At 27.9% G+C, this 18,351-nt stretch overlaps 1 protein-coding gene across 1 annotated transcript in view; it reads left to right on the forward strand.

Moving 5' to 3' along the window:
- Nucleotides 1-18,351, forward strand: part of LOC107455082 (ethanolaminephosphotransferase 1) — a 66,139-nt gene continuing 47,788 nt past the window's right edge. The window contains exons 1-2 of the mRNA XM_016072505.3: nt 1-257; nt 17,586-17,654. Coding sequence (XP_015927991.1) covers nt 204-257; nt 17,586-17,654 — 123 coding nt within the window. The 5' untranslated portion in view covers nt 1-203. The remainder of the gene's footprint in view (nt 258-17,585; nt 17,655-18,351) is intronic.

Here is an 18,351-nt window from a genome sequence, read left to right on the forward strand (position 1 = left end):
TGTTTCTTTTAGATGTGGTCTTTTAACTGCAACTGCTAATTCAATGTTTAAATTCTTCTTTCAGCGCTTCAAAGCTGGTGGCGTGTTTTAGCTGAAATCTTTGAAAATCAAAGTATTTGATAAGGGCACGACGCTTACCTAGCATTTAATTATCCATTGTTTATTCTAATTTTCTTTACATTAAAAAAAATACTTAAGTGAACATGTTTTACCAGTATTTGTCCCCCGAAAGAATTAAAGGATTTGAAAATTATAAGGTTTGTTTTGAATGTTTTTAATCAATATATTTTTGTTTTGTTATTGTTCTAATATATTTATCGATGATTTAAATGCTGCTCCCATGATGGAGTTTCTCTTTCACTCTTGTGAATTTATAATATTGGAATTCAATAAGTGCAATATGATCATTGTTGGTGCTGTGAGATGAGATGCACTTGTAAATTTGCGAATTTACATTAATAAACTGTTTTTCCTCTCGTTCTTTTTAGATTTACATTGTCTAGTGTAATTTAAAAACACGCTACTTACCTTAAACGTTCAAATTATCCTATAATATTGTCAAGTAGCTGTGCAATATTATGTGACTGTGGCAACTATCCTGAGAATATTTTTTAAATTCATTATAATCTGAATTATTTTTTCATCTTTATGATCTTTAAATTTAGTATCTTTTTTGTAACAAGATGTAGCTATCTTACTTTTCACTTTGGTTTAATTCATATTTTATTGAAAGATTTTAAAATTAATCCAAGATGTAGGGTTTAATTGAAGAACAATAGTGAAAAATGAAGTTTTCACGCTAGTGGTCTTTCACATTTAAGGTTGTAAAAAACCTAATTATCAAAATGTAACAAATCAGTTTTTTTGAAATTTACTCAAGACATCAAAGTCAGTACATTTATTTATAAAATGGTAAATGCATTAAAAAATTTTTGAACAAACATGGCAATTATCAGTTACATAAAACTTTTCTCTTAAACAAACTTTTCCCTTAACAGTATGCCCTTAAAAGGAAGCTTGTAGGGCTTTTTTTGTATCCGTCGTTGAGCAGCCGTCCCAATTTTGGGACTACTAATGTTCAACTCCATAGCTTTATAATTTTGAACCGATCCAGAAGACAGGAAACTCTTAGATCAGTACCCCCAGATGTGTTGATTTGTTATGGGAGCATGGAGGACTTTGCGACTCAACAGATTTAACGTGCAGGGAGTCTTCGGCCGGCTGGGATCGAACCCAGAAACTCTTGGACATAAGGCCCAGTGCCCTATCAATGAGTCTATTCCAGCCTTTTAGCATGTAGTTTATGACTTTTCTATAGAGGGTGTTCAAAATTGACAAATTGAAATTAAGTTAAAATTAAATTTGGAGTCTAATAACTTTGCCCTCAATATATATTATAAACATACATTGATCTCGTTTAAATATTTAAAACTTACTAGTGTTTTAATAAATTTTAAACTAAATTTGCGCTAATTTGAATGAGACCAATTCTTTAAAGATCAGAATAATAGTTTAGAAGTTATGAGATTTTTATCTGTAAAAAGTTCAAATTTGTACTTGTTACCTCTGTCTTTTACGAAAAATCAATTACCATGTACTATGTAATTACTATGTTTGCCTTTTACGGAAATTACACTAAGCACGAGCTAGTAGAAAAAGTAGTTCAAAAGGTGCTAAAGTTTTTATGAATAAACAGCACTTCTTTTAACATGACTTATTAGTTCAATTAAAATTGATTTCCAGGAACTATCTGAATGCATAATGTAAATTTTCCAGTGTTATTTACCACACTAAATTATATGAGACCAATCCCAAGACGTCCGGAATAATGGTTTAAAAGCTTTAAGTGTTTAATGTACAAAAAGTACTATTTTGTTTTTACAAATCTTACATTGCTATACACACAAGTCAAGTATTGTTTTTCGTTTAACCGAATAAGATCAAAAACGAAATAAAAAGGCTTATATTTCAAAAGTTGAAATTATTTTTTTAAACATACAAAATGTATTACCTTTGAAGGACACTTATAATAAAGAAAATCTTGTAACTTCAAGACTGAATTCAAATTATATCTCATTCAATTCTGTAAAAAAATTCATTGGAAAATATACCTTACATGTTTGGATAGTCAGATAGCAAAATAAAAAGTGTAAATCATCACAAATATCGCTCTTTGTAAGCATAAAATTTCTTGCTCCTTTTATATTCGTCCTATTGACTCGTGTATAGTCTCATTCGATCTAGCTTAAAATAATATAAAGGAAACAATGTCCTACTTATATAGTTAAGAATAACAGGAGTAATTGGGTACACTTACTAATTCGTACTTTTCGTACATGAAACTTTTATCATCTCTAAATTATTAGTCCTACCCATCGTCTTGGGGTCCTCACCTTTCAATTTAGCGTGAAAAAATACATCTGAATAAAATGCTTCAATTGTTTGCTTAAAATGCATAAATGAAATATGGGGCTAAGGGTAATCAAACTTTAGACTTCTGGAAAGTAAGAAATATTGACTAAAGTCCCAGTCAACACAGGACAGGAAAAATTTCATGTGGAATCCAGAGAATAAATGGTGTGAATGTTGTTGTTGATTTTCTATTTAATCAGTAACGAAAACCTCACATTTTAAAGTATCTTTAGTTTTAATAAAACGAAGAGGCTTTTATTAGTTTTTATTACTAAACTGAATTGACAATGGAAGCCAGTGTGTGTTCTAATCAATCCTTGGGTGCCTTCTTAAAAGATTTCTCTGCCAATTTACCTTTGTAAATCTTTTGACATGAATTAAGCGTAAGCTTTACTTTATGCATCATTCTCCCCCTCCCCCCTTCAAAAAAATAATGAATTTATGCTTATTATGATGATTTGTTTTTAACAATAATTCGCCTCCCTCCAGTATATAATTGAAATCAATCCATTTCTAACAATACTAAAATCACTTAGCATTCTGCTGAATCATGGATAAGTTTCAGTCCTGAGCTATTTACAATTTCTTTAATTTTAATAAATACTTTCGATTTTATAATAATGTTCAAACACAATTCTAGATAAGATGACAAGTGGGTTTTTTAAGGGACAGTAAAATATGATTGATATTTTTACTTATGTGCAAAAAACTGAAGTAGGAATAGAATTTGAGGTAAAAACAATTGTTCTACTTATCGCCAATCTTCCTAACTAACTTGTTTACTTTACAGTAATGTAAGGTATATTGATTTTAAAGCTATAATATATGAATAATAATAAAAGAGTATTATTTTAAATAAGTATGAAAGTGAATAAAAATTTTGTTTATAGCTAACACTTTTGATGAAAATTTGTATGAAAAATGCTTTTTTAATTTTGTTAGCAGTTATAATTACTAAATTATAGTTGTGTGAGATATAAAAACAAATGTCGAGAACTAAATTATTGTTTTAGGAAAGGAAATAATTGTTAAAGGTAAAATATTGTAAAAAGAAAATTTTTATGATATTGCAAATGCCATCTATTGAAATACTTTTGTCCTGACTTTAAAATAACTTATTTCATTTTATCTATTAACTTTATTTTTACTTTTTTAACTCAAATTTTTTAATTTCATTTGTAAAAGTATTTAAATCGGAGCATATTTTCAGTTGTCAACCTACAACTTTGTTTAATTGTTGTATATTTATTACTTTGTTGTAATCATATGTTTAGAGTTACTACTTTTGTAAAATTTAAGTATCTGTTTTTTAATAATTGTTAATTTGTAGTAAATATAACGCTGTAATGATTATAAAAACCATAGAGCTAACAAATGAAATAAATTGACGTTTGAAATCAAAGCCCCTTTTAGCTTTTACATGCACAGCTTAATTTAATAAGTTATAAACTAACCTCCAAGTAAATAAAATTCTTTGGGTGTGTTTTTGAAATGAATAAACTCCATTTAAAATAGATAAATGAATCATTTTTACAACTAAGTGTTATGATTTAAATGTAGGTATGGAAATTATTATTAAAAGTTGAATAAAATGTTAGTGAAAGGTAAATACGATAATGTATGGGGAAAAAAAGAAATATTCCACTAAATTTAAATAAAAATATATTTAAAAAATATACTATAAGACAGCCTAAGAGACTGATTAAAATTTGAGCACATCATAATAAAAGTTTCCTGATTGAATGACGAGAAAGATTTGATTTGAGAGTCACCCCCTTTTTAAACTTACCTATAAGTTATGACTAGGGCTGCAAGTTAGTTGCAGAAAAAAAGTCCAGAAATTCTCTGATATTTTGAAAATTATGGAGATTATAAATACAGAAAAATTTACTATATAAATGATGTAAAGGACAGAAATTGTGCAAATAACAAAATAAAAGCTTAAAAAATACGCAACAAAAGCTTTTTCTTTTAATTTCAGGCAATATTAAAATTTTTATTTAAATCAGGGTTCGTGATTTTTTTAAAAAAAATCAAAAGTATCAGATTTTTTTGATTTAAATCAGATTTTTTTGATTTTTATTCAAATACACTGTAAGAACTTTAATTTATGATTAAAAAAATTTATAAATGTTTAATCAAATTAACTTAATATTAAAACTATATCGTAACAATATTTTAGAAGCTCTAACTAAAATAATTTTTCATTATAATACATGGCTTTGAATGCATAGCAACCATTTTGAAACAAATGCATGATTAAAATTTAAAGACTAGATGAAATACAGAATTTAAAACATACTTCAGTGGTCTGTCTGAGTTTTTCTGAGAGGTACCTATTTTGTGCAAATTAAAAATTATAATAAAAAATCAACACAAATATAGTAAAAATATGGATTTATCGTTTCTTACGAGACACAAAAATAAAATTTTAAGAAAAAGTATTTTGTGTTATTATTCTATCGTTTTTCCTAAAGTTGAATTTGTAAAGGTACCGTTAAAAGGTGGTAAATTTGGCTTGGACAGGCCCCTGTACTTAAACTATTAAAACCAAGTTTCAATTAGCAAACCATAACTTTAATTTAAAATTGTGATTTCTTATTTTTTTCTCTTGATTTTTTAAATGACAAAATAAATGTAGCATTCTGTGTTTATAAATGTTATTTTTAATCATTCATCAAAAAATAAATAAATTTTTAATCTATATATTTTTATATTAAAATATTCATTTTTAATTTTCTATCAAAATAGATAAGCTAAAAAACAAATTAGAAAATCTATGTGCTCATTGGAATTTTTTTTCACAAAATTTCTTTATAGAAAATCAGATAATGCCAAAGATACTGTAAACATATTATGAGAAAAAAATACCAGTTAATAACCCTACTGCATCAAATAGACTTTGAAAGGGAAGAATGACACTATATTAGGAAAAAAACATCTGAAATCATCAGCCCTTTTTTTTCCTGTTTTTGGCATATTATTTTAATTTCTTTTTAATATAACCTCAAGCTTCAGAAATATACATTTTCCACCAATAAAATATGATGTAGATTTTAAATCCTGCTTTTTCATTCAAAAGGTAGAATTTTAATTTACATTATTTGTATTATTTTTTGAAAAAAATTCATGTTCATTAATTACTTTCTGCAGCTATGCAAGTCTATATTAAGACAGCATTAAATGTTTACTTTAATCTGTACTTTCAATCTCAAGAATTAAAAATGTAATTTCAGATGTATTGGAATTTAACACACACCAAGAAAGTAATTTCGTTTACTAAAATTAATTAATGCAGCAATTTATTTAAATTAAATTTTAATGCTAAGAAGAAAAAAAATTAAAGTATCAAAAATTTAAAACACTGTTTTTTGACTTTTAAAATCTATATATATATAGATAAAAAAAAAAATTAGTTGATTTAAATCAATGATTTTTTAAAAAAAATCATTTGATCAAGCTGATTTAAATGAACAGAATTTTAGTATAAAGTATTGTACATTGTCAGATTCATCTGATTTATCTTGCGTCATTCATCACTTAATACATTTATGTTCCACTCCGGTTCCACTCTGTTTGTAGACACCCACAAACATCAAATTGCCACTTTGACCAATTTTTGGATAGAATTATGCTTTAAAAAAGCTTGAAGCTCCTCTAAAAGAAATCACAATCAGCCACCCAGGAAAATTTGTTTGTATACATATATACAAAGGCAGTAGAAATTTCATTACCCTGTTCAAAAGCCTGTATGACAATTTTTCTGTCAAAGATTTGATTTATAACATTTTTTTTTTCTTTTGTATTCTTACTGTCTTTAGAAGGTAATCCTAATCAGTCAATCACCCTCCCTAAGTGTAGAAAGACCACCTTACTTGACAAGATTGAGGTTATCTCTTATCTGTATGCTATTTTCTTGTCATTTTGCAATTGATTCACTTCCCTAACTGTCTAATTAATTTTACATGTTAAATTTGAGGCTTCAGGAAAGTAAAAATTTCTGTTAAATAAAAAGAATAAATTAAATAATGAAAACAAAAATTCTAAATTTAAGCAATTTTTTAAAAATCAAAACATTGAGAAATTTGGGGATTTTAGAAAAAAGAGGACAATTTCGAAGAAATCATTGCGGCTCTTACCTTGAAAGCTTTCTCATCAGGAAGAAAGAATAATTGTGCCAATTAAGTTGATTTGTGTTGTAGGGATGTAACAAATGGTGATTTGGCAGAAAACCGTCAATACCGCCAAAAGAAACTACCTAATACAGGGTCTGTCCACGTTGAATTTACTACCATTTAGCGGTACCTTCACAAATTCAATTTAGGAAAAACGGTAGTTTCATAAATTCAATTTTAGGAAAAACGGTAGTTTCACAAATTCAACTTTAGGAAAAACGGTAGTTTCACAAAGTACTTTTTCTTAAAATTTTATTTTTGTATCCTTAAGAAACAATAAATCTATATTTTTACTATGTTTTTGTGTTAATTTTTTAATATTTTTAATTTTTCACATTGTGTCTAAATTTTCACAAAATAGGTACCTCTCAGAAAAACCTAGACAGACCCCTGAAATATTAAGTGACCAAATAGCAGGGTTCGTGATTTTTTAAAAAAAAATCAGATTTTTTAAATTAAATCAGATTTTTTTCATTTAAATCAGATTTTTTTTATTTTTATTTAAATACACTGTAAGAACTTTAATTTATGATTAAAAAAACTTAATAAATGTTTAATCAAAATTAAATTAATATTAAAACTATATTATAACAATATTTTAGAAGCTCTAACTTACTAAAATAATTACTATAACAATTAGCACACCATAATTATAATTTAAAATTGTGATTTCTTTTTTTTTTTCTCTTGATTTTTGAAATGACAAAATAAATTAAACAGATTGTGCTTATAAATGTAGTCATTCATCAAAAAATAAATAAATATTTAATCTTCATATTAAAATTTTCATTTTTAATTCTATATATAAAAAAAAAATAAGTTAAGCTAAAAGAAAAAAAAATGTAAAAAAGTCTATGTACTCATTGAAATTTTTTTTCACAAATTTTCTTTATAGAGAATCAGATAATGTCAAAGATACTGTAAACATATTATGAGAAAAAAATACCAGTTTAAAACCCTACTGCTTTGAAAGGGAAGAATGACACTATATCAGGAAAAAAATGTCTGAATTCAAAAGCTTTTTTTCCTTTTTCTATTTTAGGCATATTAGGGTAATTTGTTTTTAATATAACCTCAAGCTTCAGAAATATACATTTTCCATCAATAAACTAAATATAATGTAGATTTTAATTCCACGCTTTTTCATTCAAAAGGTAGAATTTTAATTAACATTAGTTGCATTATTTTTTGAAAAAATTCATGTTTATTAATCACTTTCGACAACTATGCAAGTCTATATTAAGACAGCATTAAATGTTTACTTTAATCTGTACTTTCAATCTCAAGAATCAAAACATTTTTAAAAATGTAATTTCAAATATGTTGAAATTTAACACACACCAACAGGGTTGCCACAGGCGACTAAAATGCAACTATTTTCAGCATGAAGCGACTATGGTAACTTTTTTCAGGAAAAGGAGACTATTAGGAGACTTTTCTGTACTCCTAGCAATGTTTTTTAGCATAATTGGATTGAAAACCTGAAGCCCGCGAAATCTTCTGAAGACACTGAATTTCTTTTCTTAGGAAATGTAAAATAAAAGTAATAAAATTTAAAAAAATTAAATAAATAATTAAAACATTAAAAAGTTATAGATTGCAAATTTGAGTCATCACTTTTTAATGCGTTCAATTTGCATAGATTCTAAGTCTATTTCATTTCCTGATCGCCTTTTGAACGGTTATTGCTAAGAAATTCTGCATGATTTTTAAAACTCCCAATTTTTAATACGATGCATGAATTTTGAATTTGAGCAATCACTTTTCACAATATATATATNAAGTGTGTTTTTTTTTTAATGAAAAAGTATTTTTTGAATGAATTCTAGTAATTAAAAGTAATTTCTTTTCCGCAAATATACTAATTTTTTTTATATAAAAATTTAGTGCTAGAACACTAACGTTTACATAAAAATTATCATATTTGTCACCAACTTGACTAAATGTATCATGGTATATGACATGGTATATGGTATAGTCATTTAATAAAATTTTAGTCTTATTTTTGCTGAATTTTTGTTCTTATTTAGGCAACCCTGCACCAAGGAAGAAAGTAATTTCGTTGACTAAAATTAATTGATGCAGCAATTTATTTAAAATAAATTTTAAAACTAAGAAAAGAAAATAATAAAAGTATCAATAATTTAAAACACTGTTTTTTGACTTTTAAAATCAATATATATATATAAAATTAGTTGATTTAAATCATGATTTAAATAAAGCTGATTTAAATCAACAAACCCTGCTGAATAGGAGCATTTTTCTTAAAAAATATCATAAATAAATATTACTTTTTATAGCTAAATAAGTTAAGTCATTATTGAAGATTAATAAAAACTTTGCTATATTATTAGTACAGTACAGAACCCGTTATCCGGAAATCAGAAAACCGGAAAACCAAAAAACCGGAACGAAATTTGATAAATTTTCCCGCGATTTTTTAAAAAAAAAATTTTTTTTTTCCTCATAAGATTTTAGGATTTTCTTTCTTTTTTGAAAGATGTTTACCCTAGCATCATTTTGGAAGTAATCATTAGTGTATTACTTCGTTTATTCAAGATTATTTACAAATATTTTTTTTTTTAGTTGGGTTTAACAATAAAAAAAACGACTTTTTGTAGCGATTCAGAAAACCGGAAAAATCAGTTATCCGGAATAGCGATGGTCCCGATCGTTCCGGATAATCGGTTTCCTACTGTATAAGGTTAAGGAGGGAAAAAATTGGTATTTATTTTCATTTTTTAAAATTTTTTTATTTTGATCAATTATTGTCAAAATTTTACCTGGTATTCTTGTAACATTTGAAAACATTTTTAACTAGGTTTTGATTTTGTATCTGTCATAGAAAAATTTTTAAAAAATGTTTAGTTACCTTGTTATTTGTGCCAAGGTGTACCTCCTAGAGGGGCACCTTGGGACAGTTAAAAAGATGTGAAAAGATAGGTAGAAATTTTCTATAAATAGTATAACTAAATAAATTTAATTTTTTTTAAAATTTTGTTAATAAAGTTTTAGTTTGTTAGTTTCAACTTCTTGTATGCAAATCCAATTGTTCAGAAACAAGTACCAAACCTAAAGAAAGTTCAAAGCTTTGCTCTACTTAAGTTTTAACGAAATGTCATTTGAATCTATGTATGATCAGTCTTCTTTTTCGGGATAAATGAATGTTGCAGATTAATTCACTCGTCTAAAAACTGATAACTCTTACTCATCTCCATCAACTCATTCAACGCAACCTACAAAGGCAACAACAGATCTTTTACCAGCAAATTTGATATGAGCAAAATCTCCAATATGTAATCTTGTTTCACTACTTTTTTCTAGATTTACTTTTTTCTTATCGTCAAATATTTTGTTATCACTTTCACTGTTCATTTCATTTAAGCTGCAAGTATCGTCACCACTGTTATCATTGCATAAATCACTAATTACTGGTTTTCTTCTGAATATATTTCTCACTAATTCTGAGAGCATTAAATCCACATCTTTCCAAATTTTTTTTTTACATTCTCCCAGTTTGGAGGAAAGTTCATTTGGTTTGGCAAAGCACACTCATATGTAAGTGCACATGCATCACATATTGTTAATCCTTAATGGTAGGCTTGTAACATATTGTGTACCAAATTTGTTTCTTCTTCATCTGTGAATATTTCGCTACTCTGTATATTTAAAATATATTTAAAGTTAGAATTTAGCTGCTCTCTTTTTTTTTTTTTAAAGATAATAAAATTGGGGTTCAGAGTGGTCTTACTAATACTGTAGAATTCAGCAGCTTTCTTACAAGCCATTTCCCCTGATAAAATTTACAGCTGCTTTTTCAACATTGTTAGCACAAATTGCTGTATTATTTTTATACTTGTGATTAGTTAAATCTAATGAGTTCCTAAAATAAGAAATAATAACTATTAATAAACACAGAGTATATAAATTAAAAAATACTTTTGCATGCACAATATCTTTGTGTTAAAAATCTATATTTAGTAAGGATTAATTATGCGTATCTAGCAGGGCCGGATTTAAGCTTGTCGGGGCCCTAAGCTACTGAAAATGATGGGGCCCTTTTAAGTTCAATTCTATTTCTATACACCTAAAGTAAACTGTCGTATTTTTTATTGCTGAATTTTAACATTATATTATTAAAAATTTGATAATATTGCTTGATTGTTAAATATATTGATTGTGATGGGACTATAATGTAGAGCCTTTCTATTATTACACATATTTTTTGAACGAGGAAAAAAACAGAAACTCATTTTAAGAACATCATAAGCACAGAGTAAAGATTTGGCATGTTAGAAGAACCATTATATGTNAATAAGTAATCGTAAATTTTCATGGCTAGCTTTGTTTTAAAATAAAATGTTTCGAAATTTTCGTTAGTTGCAAGATGTTTCGCATAAGAACGCGTACCCCCGATAAACTGTTCCCGTACCCCAGGGGGTACGCGTACCACACTTTGGAAAATGCTGCCTTACAGGTAAGGATGAACAAATTAAGATCAGATTGCCAAAAGAAAAAATCCTGGTCAAAGGAACACCAAGAAGTTTCACAAAAATAGTTATGGGACTAAGTAAAAACCGGAAGAAACCAAAGACGGCCTTCCTTAAAAAACCTTAATTTTTTATCATGGTTGGTGGACAAAGAGGTGGCAGAAAAGGCCATAACAGAAAATTTCCGGAAGAAAAGGTGGAATGTTTCCGAAAAGGGTAAATAATGTCATACTAGACATAGTTAAAGAGCATTTTGAGAAGGATGCGTGGTTTATTGTTGAGAACCTTGTTAAAAGCCAAAAAACTGTTCTGTTCATGGAGCTGTGATTTTGCCAAATGTTCTTTACAATGTGATTTCCTGTTTAACATGGTACCATATTTTCTGTGCAGGTTTTTAAAGTCTACTCCCAAAAGAAAAGAATGGTTTTGTAACAGTAAAAAAAATGGTTAAAATTCCGTATTTTAATTTTGTTTCGTCATTACAAATAATGCTTGAAAATTCCTTTCTTCTTCTCTCTGCTTTTCCCCTTTTTTCTGATTAGAGGAGAACATTAAATTTCTTCTTGATCAGGAATCATCCTCCTTCCAGGTCCAAAAATTGATTCTTAGTATTCTTAAAAGTGTGATTTGTCCACGAATTTTGCGAAATTCCGCGTTTCTCAAGACCATTCATTTACTGTCTTCCACGATTAAAATTAGTTAACTAAAATTTAGTTAAAGTAAGAAATTAAAATTTAATTTGTGAAAATTTCGCTATATTGCGTTAACGAGAAGTTTACATACATTTTATTTTATTTTTATAACCGTCGTTGAACAGCTGACCCGGTTTTTGGGTTTACGACTAACTAATGTTCAACTCCGTAGCCTTGTCATTTTGAACTCAATCCAGAAGACAAGGGAACTCCTGGCTCAAGTATTATGAGAAATCAGCTTTCGTGGTGGACTTCCTTTGAGGATCTAACCCGCATTTCCGTTACACGGAGAGGAAGACCACGAGAACCTCCCACGGTTAGTCTGACGGCAAGGACATTCTAACCCATGATCCGTCTACCACTGAGAATATTTCAGGTCAGCACTGTGGTCGCTGCAAGCCGGATGCGGAAATTCGTATTGACCAGCCATCGCCAGGATCGAACCCGGGTTCACCTCATTGGAAGGCGAACGCTCTACCCCCTGAACCACCGCGGCTCACGTTTATATACACGTTATTCTCCCGCTAATATGATTTTTTTCCTTCTTTTTTTTTGGTTTCTCGCTGTTTTTAATATTTGAAACTACGTCGAAATCCGCTCATGTTGCGATTCATATTCCCGCAAATTTTTAAAAAAAATCAAACATCGATTTTCGGTTGCACATTGTTGTTAAGTTACACATTGTGAATCGTATTCACCAGATTTAAAACTCGTGCATTGCGATTCGTATTCACGTGATTCAAAAATCAAATATCGCAATTTCCATTTACGCGATTTTAAAAATCAAATCAATATCGTTATTGGAATTCACGCGTTTTTAAAATCCATTATCGCGATTCATATTTACGCTATTCTTGTAAGAATTAAATTTTTTCTTAAACTAGTTTCTTATAAAATAAAGCTGTGATATTCTTCATAAGTAAGTAATTTAATTATAAATCTTAGTTAAAAGAAATTATAAACAAGTATAGCATATTAATGGATATCGAGTTCATAAATTTTTCACTTTGTGTCACAATCATCCCTGCTTGATACGGCATTGTTTCCGATGCCTTATTTTCAATTAGACCAATATGATCGAACTAATACTCTAAAAATTAAAAGGGTTTCATGCACAATTCTATACTAGAAACGATTTACGCATTTTGCATAGTTATCTAAAAAAGTGAAGCTTTGTTTCTTATGTTTAATCGAATAAAACTGTTCAGGCAATAGAAAGAACAGTTCAAAAGTTGCAAGTATTTTCAGGTATAAAAAGTATTACTTTCGATGTGTACTAACGTGCAAATTTTGTTTCGCTATCATAGCTGCAAACACAGATAGGAAAAAAATTCAGTAGATTTTACGTAATATAAATTTCACGATAATTGTTGCTTACTGTATGTACTAAATATTTTACGCAGAGGAAATTTTAGCCATCAAAATAGGAAAACTGCACTATTTTCCAGTTATGATTTCACATTAAACATACTTAAAATGTTATGTATTATGTTTACTCATAATTTTGAATATTAATAAGCATTTAATTCATCAAACATAGTTAAAAGACTTTTTAAAAAATTAATTTAAAAAGAGAATTCTGAATAAAAATGAACTGAACAGTTTTGAACAAAAAAAGTTTTAAACTGATTTTTATAAATGAGGCTCGCTCGCTTCATTATATGTTAGTACTACTTATTGAAATATTCAAGCAAGTAATAATCTGTACAAAAATTCTGTATAAATAGAGATTTTTTTGTCGGAAACTTACTCAATTTTAGAGAATTTTCCAAAATGTTCAGAAACCAGGAGAATTTTAATTAAATCAGTAGACCAGGAGAAACTGAAAAAATCCAGTAATCTGGAAAATCCAGTAGCAGCTATGTGCTACGTACGGGCCATCTGAAGATTATAAGATGAATTTTTTATGCTTAATTGAAGGATATGGAATTTTGAGTCAATGGCATATTTAGTTTAAAAGGTTTCTTCTTTCATAATAAATACGATTAAAAAATAGTACATTTTATACAAAAAGAAAGAAACACATTGCAAAACAATAACTCCTTTTAAGCTCATTCAATTAAGCGAGAAAAAATACCGAAGAGAACAATCATTAAATATGGTTAAGACTAAGCAATGTAAGATATAAAAATAAAATGCGCAAAACCCTTCTCTATTCAATTCTCGTTTTACCTCAGTTTCTATTTAGCATAAAAATGCCTAAATAGGTACAAAATTGCATAAAACCATAAACAAATTGTCCGATCGCAACAAATTCAGAACAAAAAAAGTACATATCCGTACTTTTTTTTTTTAAAAATATTAAGTTACAAAAGATAAAACATTCACATGAATCTTAGAAGGTTAAACACTTTGGCAAAGATTTTTCATTCAAAACATTTTTCATGATTTTGCAATAATTAAATAATTTTGCAATAAGTAATAGTAAAAATAAGTGAAAAATTTAATATTTCGAATTATATAATAATTTATGGTTAGGAAATAGGGATAAATAAATGTAGATAATGTGTCCCTTGGCAAGTATGACAAATTTGCACTTATTTGTAATTATTTAAACATAAAGGAACATAGCAGGGTACCCACTCAATTTTTTTAAAAAAAATTCAAGAACTTTTCAAGAATCTATTCGGTATTACAGTTATGTTCTAAGGTACATGTCAACCAGATTTTACAATTACGTAGAAGCAGAAATTTTATATATTTAAAGCAAAATGCTTATTTAACAACCAAAAAAATTATTTATTAAATTTATCAGCTAATAATACAAATGGTTGATAGTTACATTGCTGTTTCAAATCATTTTGAAAAATTCCAATTGAGATAGAGTCAACATTTAAAAACTAGCATCAGTGAAGCTTTTCATGAAAAATTTAATGAAGTGAATTAGAATTATAGAAACTGAATGAAGGAATAATGCATATTACATTAAACAACCTTAGTAAATAATTGATAAAGTTTGTGTAATTGCACGGTTATTAAAATATAAATGCCTTTTTTTTTGCTATCTTAGATCAAATTTCAAAATTCATTTAACAATTTTCATGTTTCAATTTTAATAACAAATTATCAATTTTGTTACTTCAGAATATCGATAATGTATGCTTAACATAATAAAATCTATTGTAGAACAATATTTTACAGATAACTAACTAGGACTTACCGAGCTTTATTTTCTTTAAAATATATCTATAAAATGTGAAGTGTGATTTTTAAATCGCATTTATATGAATATACTATATGTAAGATATACTATATTTAAATCAAAATTATAAGAAAGGTGAAGTAAGTCCCAAAGATTGCGTAAATCATGTATCACAATGTGAGATTTGTAAATTGAAANTGTTGGCGAGTTTTGGAGCAGAAAAAAAATTATTTAACAGTTTCATTGTCTTCAAAAGACTTACATTTCTCATTTCTTTCTCTTCTCTCTTTCTTTTTTTAAAACTACCAGAAGCATATTTTCGGGTTGACATTATGGCTTTAAAATAAATTTAAAATCGATTACTTCAACGCGCGATAAATATAATCCAATTCAAAACAAACACAAATAATGAACACTTTATATTACTAATATGGGCATTTCCCACTTTTTCAACTTTTTAATCTGTTTTTTTGTATTGTTACTTACAATTTTACATACTAGATCAGTTGAAACTGTTTAGAAGCCGTACCACAAGTAGGCAACAAAAATACTAATTCATTTTCTTTCACTTCAGTTTACTTTGAACATTAGGAAGAAATATTAATTTAATTAATATATTTTATGGAGCATTTTACATGGAATGAATGTATGTGATTTTGATTGGTGAAAGCAGAAAGTGCATGAGCTATGTATGAAAACACACTTTTAAATATTTCAGATTTTCGTTCTCTTAGGTTTTAGCTGTGCGGGAGACATATATACATGAACACAGAAAAAAACTAGGTTTGTGGGGGCCCCTAGAAATTTGGGGGCCCTAGGCCCAGGCCTCTCGGGCCTAATGGTTAATCAGGCCCTGCATACGTAAATCCGGCCCTGGTATCTAGTATCCCAAGGTGGGCCACCTCCATCTGTTCCAAGGTGCACTATATACTTAATAGGTTATTTTAAAATATCATACTTTTAGGCTTAACATTAGGACAAATAAATTTGATAACATCTAAAGGCAAAGCTTTATACTTCATTATATTAACCATTATTAAAAATTATATATTCTTTAAAATTTCTTTCTACAACTAATTGAACTTTTACGTAAAAGTAAATAAACATGCTTCAAAAAATAAAAATTCTAATAAATTCTTACCTGCTTAATCAATAGAATCAAAATACGTTCCAAGGTTAGGTGTTGCTGACATATCTGAATCTAAAAGAATTAAAAGATAACTTAAAATTTAATACCAAAATTAAAAATGTCCCAAGGTGTACTGTGAATCTAGGGAGCCACTCTCCCCTATAATATAATATATTGTAATATAATACCGTATTACAACAGGTGAATCTTGAAATGTACTATTAATTAACTTTGTTTTGATGTCTTTCTTTTCAATCTTTCATCAATCTTTTTTTCAGTTATTCCTATGGATTTCATGAATTTTAAAACCTTTTTTTATGAATAATGAAGTGATGATGTAATGAATATGAAAATGAGTCTTATTTATCTTCCAAAAATAAGATATCTAAAAATTAGTACCTACTAAAAAAAGCTGCACTTTTAAAAATTTGACCCTGGCCTAAACTTGTGGAATTTTTTTAAAATTCTCAATACTTGTTAATGCTTATATTTTCACGTTGACTAAGTGCAGAATAATGAAACATTTTCAAAATTAACACATTTTCTTACTTTTTTATAAAATTGTAATACATACTACTCCAATATTGGTGCTAAAGCTATGTTTTGGCTAATTTTGGTTTATTTTTAGCAAAAATGGTCAACGGGATAATGCATATGTTCCACATTTTCTATGCGTTTTAATCGTGCACCTGCATGGATTATGTTTTGCCATAAAACTTAATACTTTAATATAGTTAGAAATATTTTTTTTATATTTCATTCTTAATAATATTTTAGACGCCCGGTGGCTGAGCGGTAGCGCTTCGTGCTGTCGTGCCACTGGTCCTTGGTTCGATCCTTGAGCCGGGCAAGGTTGACTCAGCCTTTTATCCCTTCAGTGGGTTGATAAATGAGTACCAAGCATACTTGGGAACTAAACACTAGGGGTTCCGCGTTATGCTGACCACCTGACCGGAACATCTGCTTCTGCACCTTAGAGCCCAAGGTCAAAAAAACTGAGATGGGCACAGTAGGCCTTGGCCCTCTAGGGCTGTCGCGCCACTGAGTTTATTATTAATAATATTTTAATGTTATGTAACTATATTTATAAAATTTAACTAATTATTAAATAAATTTCTTAAATATTCTAAAGAAAAATAGAAAATTCAATTCAAATAAGGAATATGATTTATATCAAATAAATAAAACATTTTAAATTAATGAAAAATAAAAAAAAATCTTCAACCTTAATTTAAAGTGTGTGGGTACCTCACAATATTTTACTAAGTCTGTCTTACAAGGTCACATTTTGATTCTAAAAAAAAAGGAATGACAACTCATCAAGTTAAACAAACAATTTTAGATTAATTTTGTGAATAATTTCGATTTTTATTCTATGTAAGCTATGTATTTGTTTTATGAACAGGATTATAAAAGTTTAAGCAGGGGTTAGGTGAGGCGTGTGTGCCTTTAAAAAAAGAGAGAAACTGGTCTGCACTGTTTTACTTATCTTTTTATATTATTCTTCCTTGCTTCCTATTGTTTAATGATTGTTTTATTTTTTAGTATAGTGCAATCGACACAAGCCCGTTAAGCAATTATGTTATGCATCCATTTTGGAATCAAGTAGTGAAGGTATTGTTAATTTTTACTATTTTATTTTAATTTTTATATTTTGAGCTGCATACAAATCAGTTTTCAACTGTTAGTTGGTTTACATTAAAAAAAAAAAATTTTTTTTTGACAGTGTTTTTCTTTTTTTTTTTCTCCATTGATTAGTTTGTCAAGAATAAAAAAAAAAATTTTACACTTTAGAAATTATGAAATATTGATTCCCATGTTTGTTAAATGTCTAAGCAAATATGTCTCTTTCGTTTTAAAAGTACAGTAGAGAACCAATTATTCGGGATGCTCGGGACCATCGCTATCCCGGATATCTGAATTTCCCGGTTTTCTGGATCGACCAAAAAGTGTCGTTAATCGATGTTTTATCGAACCCAAAGTACAAGGAAAAAGTGTAATGCATAAAGTAAGAGAAAAAAGAAAGGTACTCCTAACTTTAAAAAGAAAAAAAAATGGTAGAAATATAACATTTAAAAGAATAAAAAAATTTGCAAGTTTAGACAAGAAAATCAAGTTTAAAAAATACAAAATTCTCATATTTATTTTTTAAAAATAATTACAATTCCTAAATTAAATAATATAAACAAAACCAATGATTAAATAACGCAATATATTTCATACCTAATTATACTGGGGGGGGGAACGATAAAATAAAAAGAAAACTTATTAATCTAAATAAAAACACTTGAAAATTATCGAACCGAAACGA

The sequence above is a fragment of the Parasteatoda tepidariorum genome, chromosome X2 (assembly GCF_043381705.1).
Source record: "Parasteatoda tepidariorum isolate YZ-2023 chromosome X2, CAS_Ptep_4.0, whole genome shotgun sequence".
Lineage (NCBI taxonomy): Eukaryota > Metazoa > Arthropoda > Arachnida > Araneae > Theridiidae > Parasteatoda > Parasteatoda tepidariorum.